Below are 15275 nucleotides of genomic sequence, written 5' to 3'. Positions count from 1 at the left end.
TGACATGGATTGTTTTACTCCTATTTTGATCACTCATCGACCATTGTTCAAGTTGTTATATGGAAGCCAATTTGATCCATCAGCTCTAGCATTGAATTTGTGTACTAAAGAAACCAACATCATGCTCACATAATTTCTAATTAAAATTGGGTTTAGGTGGGAGTTATGACCCCACTAATTTATAGTATAATAAAACTAAATTAATTAAATGCAACTGCACTGTTTTGGACAACAATTTCAATTAGAAATTATGTAAGCACGATGTTGGTTTCTTTAGTACACAAATTCAATGCTAGAGTTGATGGATGAAATTGGCTTCCATATAACAACTTGAACAATGGTCGATGAGTGATCAAAATAGGAGTAAAACAAAAGTTGAGTGATTAAATTGAAAAAATTAAAAGTACATTGAGTGAATTTGGAGAGAGAGTAAAGTTAAATGATAAATTGTGTAATTTACCCTTTGTACATTTACATAGCAATGAAAACATATGGGAGACGCATTGCACTCCATGCGTCTCCCCTAAATTTATATGTAAGTCGCTTGGAGTCCAATGCGTCTTTGGGTTTACTGTAGCAATATCCTATTTGAACAAAAAAAATTCAACTGCATTATTTGAAAAATTAGCCCATTTGGTGAGGTGCGCTTCTTAACAAAAGAACTTGAATAAAGATAGATACGAATAGATCTGATTACATCGATAAATGAATGACAAAATATGATTTAACTATAGAAAGATCGTAAAAAAAATCACAAATCAGAGTCGAGTGATGTGAGAAAATTATTCATGAATGCAATCTCATATCTAAATCCAATTCGAGAGTTCAAAATACGAAAAATCATCATGATAATAAATAAATGATATATTGACCACTCGATGCGACGTCGAATCAAACCCTAAAAAAAAGAAACGAAAAGAGCAAAAACTATTATTTTTATTTCGAATCAAATATTTAAAAAATTATTTTTTATTGAATTGAGATGATTACAATGATCATTCTAAAGGTTCTAAATCATAAACGTTAAAAAATCTATGCATATGACGGTGTTCAGACCCGAGACCCCTTGAGACAACTTAAAAAACAATTACTATTATATATATTTGAATAATATTATATATTGAAACATGCAAAAGGGGATATAAATGTAATATTAGATCAGCAACGGCTAAATCCAAATACCCAAAAAGAAAAAGGAAGTTGCAGTGCATCCCTGGCCTTTGTGTTTTGTTCTTTGTTTCATAATGTAAAAAGTGTTTAAGATATTGTCCTGCATGCAACTGCGTAAAATGTTGCAGATGATATCTTAGCCGTTAATCTACTAACGTGATTTTTTACTTCACTTTATTTTCTTTTGTTTTTCTTCTCATCTATTTATATTCTATTATTTTCCACATTTACTCCTCAGTCGTCTTCTCTCTCTCTCTCTCCTTTCTCTTATTTTCTTTCAACTTAGACCCACATCGCCTTTCTACTCGTTTCCAGTTGTTTCCAGTTTCCTCAGCTCACCCTCTTCTCTCTGGCTTTTGTTTGTTTCGTGAGAAAAATTCGAGGGTGTTTTTTCTCCCTATGGCTTGGCTTCACGTTTTTGTTCTTCTTCTAGCCGTTTCTCAACCAACAGCTGACGAAGGTAAAGCTTTTTATGTCCGACTCTTCCATTTCCCAAATCTTTGCTTAATACTTCATTTAAAGGGAACTTGCTCTCTTTTCGATAAGCTTTCTGGGTTTTCTTTTCTTCCATTTGTTTGTTCTTCAAGTCATTTGAATGCTAGAAATCTGATGAAACATGTACTGTTTAAAACGTGTTTGAGGGAGAGTGTTTTGACTGTAATGAAATTCTTTTACGTTTTTTTTACTTTGCTTTGGGGGATTTTAGTAGGTCTAAAGCATTAAATTGGGGAATAAGTGAGGACAGAAGGGAGGTTGGGGGTATTAAAAGATCATATATATATATATATGATATGGCCTACATGTCAGCTAATGAGAACGTAATTGATAACTCTCCTGGGAAGAAAGGTATATAACCGGTTATAATGGGGATACTCTGTGTACAATGTGGAATCCAGCTTTCATGCTGAAGATAGGGTAGATTAAAGGAATAGTTTTTTCCCCTCATTTTGTTCTTATTTTCCCACTATAGCATTCTTTTGCTGAAACTGAATACAAGGAAAAGGAAAATGGAAACCCAAAACCATGATCTTTAGTGTAAAAACATTGGTTAAACAGGTTTTTAACTGATTCAACTATCATGCCATTTTTTATATATTTGCCAGACTCGAAACATTTGTCGGTTTCCTGTTGAACGGATCCCATTTTTTATTATTTAATAATCAAGGTAGCTCTAATATTGTTCAGCAGGGTAGATCCTAGAGGTAGTTCCGTTGGTTCATTTTAGTCCTTCACTGCATTTTCTTTAAGAAAAAGAGAAAAATCTCGGGCAGTGGCATTTCCACTTACCTCGGTAATGAAATAAAATGGTCAAAAGATTACTGGATTTAGGAAATGTTGCTGGCTTTGGAGCAGGGAACATACCAGCATTATTATATATATGTTCATGTCTCAATGCTTTTGATGTAGCTAGCATGCACCCATGTTTGTATAATTTTTATAGAAATTTTCACAATGGATAAGTTTATTTGTTGGAACTCTACTTATCATGGTGGGGTTTCTATTTTAGTGGACCGACTATCTTGCTGGTTGCATTCCATATCCGACGCTTTCACCTAAGTCCGAGTAACATAGGGTTGTCACACTGTCTTTAATTCGATATCAGAATCGGACATTCTCATCTTATTTTAAAGTTATTTGAAATTTTTAAGGAACATGATTAATCGACTTTAAAGCATTTGCTCTGTAGAGAGATCTGTTTTAACTATTTTGGCCTAATTTTGTTGTTGCAGATCCATATATTGGAGTGAATATAGGGACAGATCTATCAATCATGCCACACCCAACTCAAGTAGTTGCTCTTCTTAAAGCTCAGAAAATCCAACATGTTAGGTTGTACGACGCAGACCGAGGCATGCTAGTTGCTCTTGCAAATACTGGGATTCGAGTTATGGTTTCTATTCCCAACGAGCAACTTCTTGGCATTGGACAATCGAATTCTACTGCAGCTAATTGGGTCTCTCGGAACATCGTTGCACATTATCCAGCAACCAGCATCACTGCAATTTGTGTTGGTTCCGAGATTTTCACTACTCTTCCTAATGCGGCACCAGTGCTTGTGAATGCCATGAAGTTTGTTCACGCTGCCCTCGTGGCATCGAATTTAGACAACCAAATCAAAGTTTCATCGCCTCTTGCTTCATCTATAATCCTTGATTCTTTCCCACCTTCCCAGGCCTTTTTCAATCGGTCGTGGAATCCGGTTATGGTCCCTATGCTTAAGTTCTTTCAGTCGACAGGATCGCCGCTCATGCTTAATATATACCCTTACTATGACTACATGCAATCAAATGGCGTGATTCCACTAGACTATGCACTTTTCAAGCCTCTTCCTCCGACCAAGGAAGCCGTCGACTCTAACACACTAGTCCACTACTCCAATGTCTTCGATGCAATAGTCGATGCTACATATTTTGCCATGGCTTTTCTGAACTTCACTAACATCCCTGTTATAGTGACCGAAACCGGTTGGCCATCGAAAGGTGATTCCAATGAACCAGATGCCACAATAGAGAACGCCAACACATACAACAGCAACTTGATCCGCCATATGATAAACAAAACCGGAACTCCCAAGCGCCCTGGAATTGCTGTCAGCACTTACATCTATGAGCTCTATAATGAAGACCAGAAACCCGGGCCAATCTCAGAGAAGAACTGGGGTTTGTTTGATGCAAATGGTGACCCTATTTACATACTACGCTTGACAGATTCAGGGTCATTGTTAGCAAACGACACCAGTAATCAAACTTATTGTACCGCAAAGGAAGGTGCTGATCCGAAGATGTTGCAGGCTGCTTTAGATTGGGCATGTGGACCAGGAAAAGTAGATTGTTCAGCATTGTTGCAGGGAAAACCATGTTATGAGCCCGACAACGTGATCGCACATGCAACTTACGCATTTGACACTTACTATCACCGTATGGGGAAGACTCCCGACGCATGCGACTTTAATGGGGTTGCAGATATTACAACAACAGATCCAAGTAAGATGAACATATACTGATATAATAACATTATTGCTTACATGAAAAGGAAACTAATGCAAATTTGTTTCTTTCACAGGTCATGGTTCTTGTACTTTTCCAGGAAGGTAAAAAAGAAATAACAACTTTTACCCTTTGGCTTAGTTTTTTCTTTTCTTTTCACTTGTCCTCGTTTGATATGTTATTTGTTGACGCAGCCTTGGAAGGAATGGAACTATGGGAAATAGAACAGCACTGTCGATGAACTCAACGAGTTCGGATTCGCCGGGTCGGAATTTTTACAGTGGGGGAGGTTTCGCTACCGTGTTAGTGGTAATCAAAGTTATGCTGTGGAGTGTAATCTTCATGTAGGATGGTGGTTTCGTCTGAGTAGCATCTCTCTATGATCCCCAGTGTTTTCTATAACACTAGAGAATACCAAAAGATGCGATATCAAAGGGTACTTCTGGATACGCGGTTTCCAGAATTCTAATTTATTTGTTTATTTATTTTCCCGTGAATTCTTGCGCTTTTTTTTTTTTGCTCGATGATGATTGATATTTGCTTTAACCACACTGAAAGTAGAGATTTCGAAGGATTCAGTTTTTTCCTTCTTTGGTTTAGTGCAAAGTTGCTATGCTTGTTGTGTATGGTTTTAGCTTAATGATTCTGTTTTCTAGGAGCTTGAGGATAATGTCCCTTTCTTTTAGATTATGGAAGAGAGCTTTTGTCATGCGCTTGAAGTTTTGTCTGTTTTATTTGCCCTGATTTTCTGAGGTAAAATGCTTCCCTTCTTTGTCTTTGATGTGGAAAAACCTTGGCCTTTCAACTGAGAGCAATTAAAGTTAATTTCATTTCCCTCCTTTTCATATAAATTCTGTCTCTCTATTTTTTCTTCTTAAATCCTTGATGATTTTGGCTTACAAGAAGGGTTAAAGTTAGAGAATGCAAATATTAGCAGAAAAAAGTTTCCATTAGTTGTTGAATATAACCGGTTTAAATCTAAATATTGATGTCCCTAAATGGTTGCATATACTACACTTAAACAAGCTTAAGTCATACGCAGTGCACTGGCTTGAGAAAAGAAGTAAAGCATTTGAAACAACTTATCTCTAATCTTTGTTAAAGAGTTCATTCTTGTTGACTGAAACGGCTAAGTCTCAGCTTAACATACACGTACGATTACTATCTGCATATTAGCTCGACATCCCTATTTTGGGAACATGTGGCAGCAGCTTCTCATCAATAGATTTATTGGGTAGGACACTGTTACGATGATTAGTTTATTTCATCAGCCTGGTCAAGGTTATCATTATAATGTCAGACCAAGGAATTCTATAATCTTAGTTATGCACAAGAATTGTCGGTTGGTTCTGCAAAACTTGGAGACTATCTTATCACGAAGTGTGATGTGCTCATGATGTCTTTGTACTTGTTTTTCACAACCACCATGTTTATATCATTTACACTGAGGGAAACTCAAGACTCACATGCTTTTCACAGGTTTGTTAACTTGCATTTTTTTTGGCAGGGCATATGACTGCGCAAGCAGTGCAAGTTTGTGCAGCCATAGGATTGCATTCTTTTTAATTTGTTTAGACTCTCGGAGTCATTCAATCAGATTATTTGGTGGATGAAACTGTGGCTAGAGTGAGACGGCAGCGCTTTGACATTGTTAAAATGCATCATTTTTCCTTTAGTCCTCAAATATGAATTGGATTTTCTCAAATTATTGCAATGCAGCTTCAACATATCATGCTCGACATTGGCTTTTGACATTTTAGTTTATATTTATTTACGTAATTGAATCTTATTCGATTTATCACATAACAAATACGCTCAAAAGTCTTTTTATTGATTTAAAGTATCTCTTGGCTTTTCGTTCGGACTTCCAAGCATTTGCCATTAACGTTAAAGGATGTTGTTTCCTTTGCAAATTATGATTGGCATCCTAGTTTTTCTATTTGAGGTCCACAATGATTAGTGCCGGCCCAGTACATGTGTCAGATGGGCCTTAGCTCAGGCAGCATGTTTGAGGGGCATCAGACTGTCGGGGTTATAATAAACATTCGTGAAATACAAAGGCTAAATAATAAATATGCATGTTTTGACTCGGGGGCCAAAAGGTATTAATTTAAAAACAAGCATGACTCACTCAATAATAAACCCATTCGCCCGACAATGAAATACCTTGGACCCTTATTAAACGACACCGTTTTATTAAAGTTAAATAACACCTTAAATTAACAAAACCTAATTTCTGCCACACTCAACCTATTACCCTTCTTCTCTTCCTCACCCTCGCATGGCCGAAAGCAATGGCTCCTCAAGCCAGATAAAATCCGACCGACCACCATATTTTGTTGGCCACTCCTCACTCCGTTCACTGCCAACGACAGCCCGAGGGGCCAAACGACTCCCTAATCGACCTAAACCGCTCGAAACGATTCTCCTAACCTCTCATCTTCTCGACTGAATAATCCCCAAACCCATGGACGCCATTTGCTAACCATAGATCGGTGAAGCTCCACCTCTTGACCACCATCCACGACAATGGATCAAACCCAAAGCCGCTTCTAAAACGAACCTGACCGATCACACCTTCACTCCCGACAATAACCCCGACGCTCGGCCAAGGTAAGTTCTCTCTTTTCTTTTTGCTTCCTTTTTTTTGTTTTTCACTCGAACTGATCCACTTTCCCTGTTTTTTATTCTTTAGATTTAGTTTTGTTTCAAAAATTTTATAAAGCTTAATCTCATCTACAACAAAACCCGTACAGAGTATGGATGGAACCAACAAGACCCTTTTTGCGTTCGAACTGCCCGGGTAAATCCCCCAATCCCTCTCAATTTAGGTTTTAAATAACAATCGCATACACAAAAAAAGGGGAAAAAAACGAACTGGAAAATAAAAAAATCGAAGAAGAATTTTTCGAAATACATGTACCACTATAGCTTTTCTATTTTTGAATTTGAGATTACACCATTGTTCCTTTTCGTATCCCCTTTTACACTGTAAAATTGCAGATCCTTCTTCTTTTGTTGATCTTTCTGTGTTTGGTTGATTTCTGGTTCTCTAGTCGATCGTTTCTGTTTTTCTCTTTTTTGCAGATTCCGACAATTGGAGCAACAACTTGACTAGGATGTGGTCCCATTCCGACATGAACAAACAATGTTGCTGTTCTGTAGGCCTTTGACCTATCTGCGTTTGCTCTTTTCTCAAATCGAGTATTGTACATTTGTACTAGGGAATATCTGTAGATGCTGGGGCGTAAACCAGCCTTTCACTGCCCTCCATACCAAAATTTAGGTTCAAATTGGCCCTTTTATTTGACTACTTGGTTTAACTGGGTAATTGTATTCGGCTTATTGGATTAAATAGGTTAAATAAGTACCGAATTAAACGAAGAGCATTCATGTGACAATGTTAAAGGGACTTTTTTTTACTATATGCTTTAAAATTTCACTGCTAGATAAGGATAGCAGCGGAGTGATGAACGTTGCTCGTTGTAGTTTTTTGCAAAGTTTTGATTATCGTAAAATAATAGAGGTTTTTGCTTCAAAAAATGTACGAAATCATCGTTTTAGGTGATATTTGTAACTTTGTAGGTTTTGGATGAATTTATTGGCTTTCGTGGTTCTAATTCTTGTCTGGCTTCGTGAGCTATTTAAAGTTAAACTGATAAGTGTTCGGAAACCAATATCAATGAAGTGCTGTCCTCGCTCTCTTCGCTCTACTTTTTGTTATTTATTTCTTTTTCCATGCATATGGTTTTTCATATTTGGCTCTCTCTCTACTGCCACAACATTCATGCAGCTCCTTACTCTGTTCTTCTGGAATCGTTGTGAGGTATCAGCAGTTCACAGGTTTATTCAATGGGCGAATCCAGACTTCCATATCACCTCATACAGTGATGAACCAAGGCGGGGTGGGTGCCCTTAAAATTTTCAAAATTTTATATATTTTAAATATTTTATATTAAAAATCTCTTTCCTTTCTCTCTTATAATTTTTATAAGTTTATCACCCCTTCAAATTATATAAAATCGCTCTCCTAACATAAATTTTATCCGTATGTGAATTCAACCATGCTTGCATCTACTTTACACATTAGAAGTTTGAACACTCTAAATCTAGGCCCGGCTAATACGAATCCTTCTTATAGGCTTGATTCAAGAACTGGATCCAACCAAGTGTGTCGACAAAGGGAACTTTTTTCGACGTTAGATGTGTATGAATGAGTGATAACAGTACAAACGAAACAATACAAATAGAAGAAGAAGAAGAAGTTGGCATGCAACGAAGAGAGATAAAGAAAGACCATTAAATGCACTCATTAAACTTAAGTTTTTTTTCTCATTCGGAAAGAAAGATGAAAAAGGAGAAGGGTTTATTAAAAAAATATTTTTTAAAAGTTAAAGTATTATCAACATGGCAGTAAAGTGCTACATTAACATTCTCTTATGTTTAATAACGGTTGCTAACGATGAGTGACTAGTTTGTTATAAATAAATAATGTCAATGATCAATTGTTAATTTGAAAATTTACGTTACGTGAGTAAAATTAAGCATGATTTAAATACTAAATGCGTTTTGGTACCTAGATTTTCATTTTTATCAAAACTTAACAGTTGGTACTAAAATGAAATAAAAAATAAACTTTAGATATGATTTTAAAAATTGAAAATTTAAATACCAAAACGAATTAAAATTGATAGTTTAAGTACTAAATGCATAGTTTATGCTATTTTATTTTAACTCAACGTCAACCACTTAAATCCGTTGCAAAATCTAATGTTGTCGCCCTTCATTTTTTTTCCGTTTGCACCACCAATCGTCCTTCATTCTGGACCAATCATATAAAGATGTTTGACTTAAACGGCAACAAATGAGATTTGAAGATTGGTGACTATAAGTTTTTTAAGAATTTAGGAATTTTAAGGTGTTTAAAAAATTAATAATTTTAAATTTACTTAAAATATTAATAGAAATTAAAAATCAGATAACGTGTCCTGTATTTATCGTTTTTATAGATATCAAATACCGACTGTTCATCTTTAGAATAATAATTAGATAAAACATTAAATACTTATTTAATAATTTAAAAAAAATTAAACAAAAAGTAATTTAAATATTCAGTTTTAATTAAACTCAAATTTGTTTAAAAAATAATTATTCCTCTTAAATTTTAATGATATTATATTTTTCTATCACGTGATATATCCATGTGTTTGATAAATATATTTTGAAACTTAATTAGTATATTTTTTAGTATATTTTATATTGGACTTATTAAAATTTAATATAATATTAATTCAATGAATTTTTTAATTAATATAATATTAATTTTTAAAAATTAATTAAACTATTTTGATGTTTATGAAAATATAAAACTGAATCTTTTGATAGAATTAACCATATATATATATATATATGTCGGAATTTCGGAAAGTAGTAATCCTTGAAAATCTTTAAGACAAGCACCAAAATGTCACTCCACCTACTCGAGCATTTTAGAAGCTGAAGCCTGGATTCCTTTCCTAAAAAATAACATTTTTTGTGAGATATCATCATCTCCACCTACTCGATTTACCTCTCTGTCCCGAATCTTCTTTTGAGTTTCCAGCCCACTTCTTTTTCTTTATCCTCTTTCCCCTTTTCTCTGTTTTTCAGTATAAGCATCAATAAACTCTGTTACCCTCTTCTCTCATCCCATCATAAAATGTCACTCTCTTGCGGTGTCGAGTGCGTGCTCTTGCTGGGCTGTTCGCGTTGGGCATGGAAGCGCTGCACCCACGTTGGTTCTGACGACAGTGAAACCTGGCCATTAGCTACCCCCGATGAATTCGAACCTGTCCCCAGAGTCTGTCGTTTAATCCTAGCTGTCTACGAGCCCGATCTCAGACACCCCCAGTTCCCTCCCGACGGTGGATATCGGCTCAACCCGGACTGGGTCTTGAAACGCGTCACCTATGAAAACACCCAAGGTCGTTCTCCGCCTTATCTTATCTACGCCGACCATGATCGGAAGGAAATCGTGATGGCAATCAGGGGACTCAACTTGGCCAAAGAGAGTGACTATAAATTGCTATTGGATAATCGGTTGGGGATGCAGATGTTTGACGGAGGATATGTCCACCACGGGCTGTTGAAATCGGCTGTTTGGTTGCTGAATGAGGAGAGCGAGACGTTGAAGAGGGTTTGGGAAGAGACCGGGAGGGAATATCAGTTGATATTCGCCGGCCATTCGTTGGGGTCGGGGGTGGCGGCGTTGATGGCGGTGGTGGTTGTTAATCACAGGGATAGATTGGGCGGGATTCCCCGGAACAAGATTCGGTGCTATGCGGTGGCGCCGGCCAGGTGTATGTCACTTAACTTAGCTGTCAAGTATGCTGATGTTATTCACTCTATTGTGTTGCAGGTGAGAGTCGTTTATTTTTTATACCCAAATGTCATATTGTTCCTGTGTCACTTGTATGAATATTAGACTCGTTACTCGTGTCGTGTGTGTGAATATCGGATATGAATATTAAACTTGATTTAAGACATGAATATTTAACAAAATATTAAGCCGGAACAACATATCCCTATGATTTCTTTCCAGGATGATTTCTTGCCAAGGACTGCCACACCCTTGGAAGATATCTTCAAGTCAATATTCTGGTACTTTTTCCCCCTTCTTCTCTTATTTGCTTATGCATCTTCTCATTTACCATTCTCATTGAGCTTTTCTATTTCGACCATTTTGTGATGCTTTGGACAGCTTGCCTTGCTTGTTGTTTCTTGTTTGCTTGAGGGACACCTTCATACCAGAAGGTAGAAAACTTAAAGATCCCAGGAGACTTTATGCTCCCGGACGAATGTATCATATCGTCGAGAGAAAATTTTGCAGGTACCTAAGTTTCTAGAACTCTTGCTTCTTCTTCATCTTTACATCAACTTATGCAGTTATTATGCAATTCGAGTCCACAGATGTGGGAGGTTTCCCCCACAAGTCCGAACGGCCATTCCTGTCAATGGGAGGTTTGAACATATTGTATTATCATGTAATGCAACATCCGATCACGGGATAATTTGGATCGAAAAGGAAGCAGAGAAGGCTTTGGAGGTGAGTGCTTTTCGTTTTTTTAATATTTAAAGCTTCATTGCTTTTCCATGGATTATCAGCAATAGCTTAATTTGTTGGTTCCGACAGGTTATGAGACGGGACAAATCCGAGACGATAACCGTTCCACCAAAAGTACAAAAACTGGAGAGGTTGCAGACCATTGAGAAAGAACACAAAGATGCATTGCAAAAGGCTGTCGGTTTGAATATCCCTCATGCCGTATCTGCATCCGATGAAAAAATCGAGAATGAGGAAACCGAAACAGAGGCTGCCGGAGCCGACATCGGAGATAGCCCAAAACCCAAATCGGAGTTGAGCCCTGGAGGGACTAACTGGGATCAGTTGGTTGAGAAACTTTTCAAGAGGAGTGAGTCAGGGAAACTGGTTCTAAACAAGGAATCAGATATTCCTGGGATCCAATAGCTGCAACCTTACTCTCTCTCTCTTTTTCCTCTTCAAATTCCTCGGCATTGCGGTGAATGTACAATTTGAGGTTAAATTGATAATGTATATACAAATTCTTTAAAGTTTTAAACATTACGATTATTTCAAACTACGTATATCCAATATGACATGATTTTTTTTTTTAATTTCGAAACCCATCTTTATTGTCCTTTAATAAAGAGAATAAAACATAATTCATAATACAATATCATAATTTTTGTACTTTGACCCAAGACTGACAGCTCCCATCTATCTATCCCTTCCACACTCTCCTCTTCTATCATGGCTGGTGAACGTTTATTTAATTAAATCCGTTTTATCAAGTAAAATACATGTCAAATGGTTTGATTATTTATAATAATAAATACATATTAAGATAATAAATAATTGAGCAAACAATACAAATTTCGAATTTGATTGTTTTATTTATATATCACAATAAAAATATATGTTATATATATATTAAAATATAAATAAAGAAAGAATAAATGTGTGTAAAATATTTATTTTACGTGGAAAATCCCGAGTAGCTGAAACTCCAAGACAAGCACCAAAAGCAACGACTAGAAAGGGTACAGGTTGTTCAGAGTTGAAACGTTTTCGTGGATGTCGGAATTTCACATTTCTATGTAATTTGATCTTTCTCTTCTGTCGAATCTTTTTCTTCCCTGTTTCCATGTGCTTTCTTCTCTCTTCTCTCTCTGTTTCCATCGATTATCCCCTCCTTTTTTCATTACAAACATCGGTTAAAATCTTTTATCCGATTCCTCCTTCCCACCATAAATGTCTGTACCTTGCGGTGTCGAGTGCGCGCTCGTGTTTGGCTGTTTGCGTTGGGCATGGAAACGCTGCACCCGCGTCGGTTCAGACGACAGTGAAACCTGGCCATTAGCTACCCACGACGAGTTTCCAGCCTGTCCCAAGACTGTCGTTTAATCCTAGCTGTCTACGAAACCGATCTCAGAAACCCGCAGTGCCCTCCAGACGGCGGATACCGACTCAACCCAGACTGGGTCTTGAAACACGCCGACTATGAACAAACCCTCGGTCGTTCTCCGCCGTACCTTATCTACGCCGACCACGACAGGAAGGAAATCGTGATGGCAATTAGGGGACTCAACTTGGTCAAAGACAGTGACTATAAATTGCTTCTGGATAATCGGTTGGGGATGCAGATGTTTGATGGAGGATATGTTCATCACGGGCTGTTGAAATCCGCGGTTTGGCTGTTGAATGAGGAGAGCCAGACGTTGAAGGGGGTTTGGGAGGGAATATCAGCTGATTCTTGCCGGACATTCGTTGGGGTCGGGCGTGGCATCGTTGATGACGGTGGTGCTGGTTAATCACAGGGATAGATTGGGTGGGATTCCCCGGAATAAGATTCGGTGCTATGCGTTGGCGCCGGCGAGGTGTATGTCACTTAACTTGGCTGTCAAGTATGCTGATGTTATTCACTCCATTGTCTTGCAGGTGAGATTATCTATTTTTTCTCCTCGAATTGTTCTCTATTCGAATACGGTATGTGCCTAATACAGTCTGGTTAGAGTTTTCTAAGCTTTAATGGAAGTATACCCTCATGTCAATGTCTGCAAATAAAGTTGAGTAACATTGTTCGAGTCTATGCCGGTATATATTCGGAGCAGAGAAAGTAGCAAAATAGTATATGGAAAGGAATATGTGATGACTGCCTCTAAAGCAAGGAAGAATGGAATGAATAAGAACCATGCTCTTTTGAGTCCATTACTATCTGATACAAGTTTAATCATTATTTATAACTGCGATTTTCACAATTCATGCATGGATTCTTCGTATTTGGATCGCAATGCTCGATGCATTGGAAAGTAACGAACCCTATGTTAGCATTCGAACATTTTGTAGCAGAGTGGAAGATTGGTTTCTTTCTTGCTTTATCATCGATATTCGATGTTTTCGACCTGCATTTATATTAGTAATGTTGCTTAATCACTTTCATTCAGTGAATTTAGATTATATGTAATTGTTTCTCAGGATGATTTCTTGCCAAGGACAGCCACACCCCTGGAAGATATCTTCAAGTCAATATTCTGGTAGTTTTTTCTTCTCTTATTTGCTTTTGCATCTTTTCATTTATTTTTCTCTTGCTTACAGATTTCATGTTTCTACTGTTATTTGATGCATTGGGCAGCTTGCCCTGCTTGATATTTCTTGTTTGCTTGAGGGATACTTTCATGCCAGAAGGTAGGAAACTTAAAGATCCGAGACGACTTTATGCTCCCGGACGAATGTATCATATAGTCGAGAGAAAATTTTGCAGGTGCCGGCATTTTCAGACTCTTGCTTCTTTTTCATGTTTACATTGACTAATGCATTTTGTGTATACTTGTTCCTTGAATGATATGTAACCAATATAGTTACAATTCTATCTTTAGATTATGGTGAGGTTGTCTGTTTATTTGATATTGAGTTTACCATGTGATTCGAGTTGTTAGATGTGGGAGGTTTCCTCCAAAAGTCCGAACAGCCATTCCTGTCAATGAGAGGTGAGTGAGTGCTCTTCCTTTGATATTGAGCACATCGTGTTATCGTGTAACGCAACATCGGATCATGGAATAATTTGGATCGAAAGGGAATCAGAGAAGGCTTTGGAGGTGAGTGCTCTTCCTTTAGGTTTAATATTTAAGCTTCGTTGTCGGGCCTTGTATTATCTGCGTAGCTTAATTGTTGGTTCCTGCAGATTATGAGGGAGAACAAATCCGAGACAATAACTGTTCCTCCGAAAATACAGAAACAGGAGAGGTTGAAGACCCTTGAGAAAGAACACAAAGATGCATTGCAAAAAGCTGTTAGTTTGAATATCCCTCATGCCGTACCCGTAGCTGGTGAACCGATTGAAATTGAGATCGAGGAAACAGAAACAGAGGCTGCCGAAGCCTACAAGGCAGATAACCCAAAAGCTAAACCGGAGTTGAGCTCTAGAGGGACAAACTGGGATGAGACGGTTGAGAAACTTTTCGAGAGGAGCGAGTCAGGGAAACTAATTCTAAACAAGGAATTAACTACCCGTCAAATCTAATAGCCAAACCATTTTGCTTTCAGTTTTCTCAAATTAATTGATTCTTTCATATTGTAGACACTTATTTTCGTCCGGATTTATTTTTTTATATATTTTTATAATAATATAATATAATTTTTGAAAATATTTTTTAAAAATATATATATATATATATTATATAGTTTCGAAAACATTTCGAAAATATATATATTATATAGTTTTTGAAAAATTTTGAAAACATATATAATGTATAGTTTTTGAAAATACTTTTGAAAATATATAATATATAGTTTTAAAATCATTTTGAAAAAATATATATAATATATAGTTTTGAAAACATTTTTTGAAATCTTATATAATATTTTTAAATTATTTTTGAAAACTATATAATATATAGTTTTGTAAAATTTTTAAGAATATAATATATAGTTTTAAAAAAATATTTTTAATATATATATATTATATAATTTATATTATATTATATTTTCGTTTCATTTTATTCATTTCATTTAATTTAATCGATTTTTTTTTGGGGTCCAGATCCAGTCCAACAAGTCTC

At 36.5% G+C, this 15275-nt stretch overlaps 2 protein-coding genes, 1 long non-coding RNA gene and 2 pseudogenes across 3 annotated transcripts; all 5 read left to right on the top strand.

Annotated features, from left to right (window-relative positions):
* Positions 1–1432: 1432 nt before the first annotated feature.
* LOC120163925 (glucan endo-1,3-beta-glucosidase 2-like) lies at positions 1433–4876 on the top strand. The gene is made up of 4 exons (XM_039173731.1): positions 1433–1630; positions 2901–4154; positions 4234–4261; positions 4352–4876. The coding sequence occupies exons 1-4, from the start codon at positions 1570–1572 to the stop codon at positions 4503–4505; spliced, it is 1497 nt and encodes a 498-aa protein (XP_039029662.1). The 5' UTR covers positions 1433–1569; the 3' UTR covers positions 4506–4876.
* A 202-nt stretch (positions 4877–5078) lies between these two features.
* Positions 5079–8374, top strand: LOC120163181 (annotated as a pseudogene).
* Positions 6410–7277, top strand: LOC120163935. Its single transcript, XR_005519692.1, has 3 exons — positions 6410–6770; positions 6853–6960; positions 7245–7277. It is a non-coding gene; the product is annotated as an uncharacterized LOC120163935 (long non-coding RNA).
* A 1356-nt stretch (positions 8375–9730) lies between the features above and the next one.
* Positions 9731–11696, top strand: LOC120163915. Its single transcript, XM_039173720.1, has 5 exons — positions 9731–10554; positions 10738–10796; positions 10897–11025; positions 11106–11241; positions 11329–11696. The coding sequence occupies exons 1-5, from the start codon at positions 9856–9858 to the stop codon at positions 11662–11664; spliced, it is 1359 nt and encodes a 452-aa protein (XP_039029651.1). The 5' UTR covers positions 9731–9855; the 3' UTR covers positions 11665–11696.
* A 529-nt stretch (positions 11697–12225) lies between these two features.
* Positions 12226–14780, top strand: LOC120163903 (annotated as a pseudogene).
* Positions 14781–15275: the final 495 nt, after the last annotated feature.

Source organism: Hibiscus syriacus, unplaced genomic scaffold, assembly GCF_006381635.1.
Source record: "Hibiscus syriacus cultivar Baekdansim isolate YM2019G1 unplaced genomic scaffold, ASM638163v2 tig00002919_pilon, whole genome shotgun sequence".
NCBI classification, from domain to species: Eukaryota; Viridiplantae; Streptophyta; class Magnoliopsida; order Malvales; family Malvaceae; genus Hibiscus; species Hibiscus syriacus.
This window is presented reverse-complemented; position numbering and strand designations above follow the sequence as displayed.

What these genes read in the sequence shown, in the direction of transcription:
- LOC120163915 (XM_039173720.1), top strand. Translation starts at nt 9,856, where the DNA reads ATGTCACTCTCTTGCGGTGTCGAGTGCGTGCTCTTGCTGGGCTGTTCG. An exon ending in GTCGAGAGAAAATTTTGCAG is followed by an intron (nt 11,026 to 11,105) that starts GTACCTAAGTTT and finishes TCGAGTCCACAG; the next exon opens with ATGTGGGAGGTTTCCCCCAC. An exon ending in AAGCAGAGAAGGCTTTGGAG is followed by an intron (nt 11,242 to 11,328) that starts GTGAGTGCTTTT and finishes TGGTTCCGACAG; the next exon opens with GTTATGAGACGGGACAAATC.
- LOC120163925 (XM_039173731.1), top strand. Translation starts at nt 1,570, where the DNA reads ATGGCTTGGCTTCACGTTTTTGTTCTTCTTCTAGCCGTTTCTCAACCA. An exon ending in TATTACAACAACAGATCCAA is followed by an intron (nt 4,155 to 4,233) that starts GTAAGATGAACA and finishes TTTCTTTCACAG; the next exon opens with GTCATGGTTCTTGTACTTTT. An exon ending in TCTTGTACTTTTCCAGGAAG is followed by an intron (nt 4,262 to 4,351) that starts GTAAAAAAGAAA and finishes TTGTTGACGCAG; the next exon opens with CCTTGGAAGGAATGGAACTA.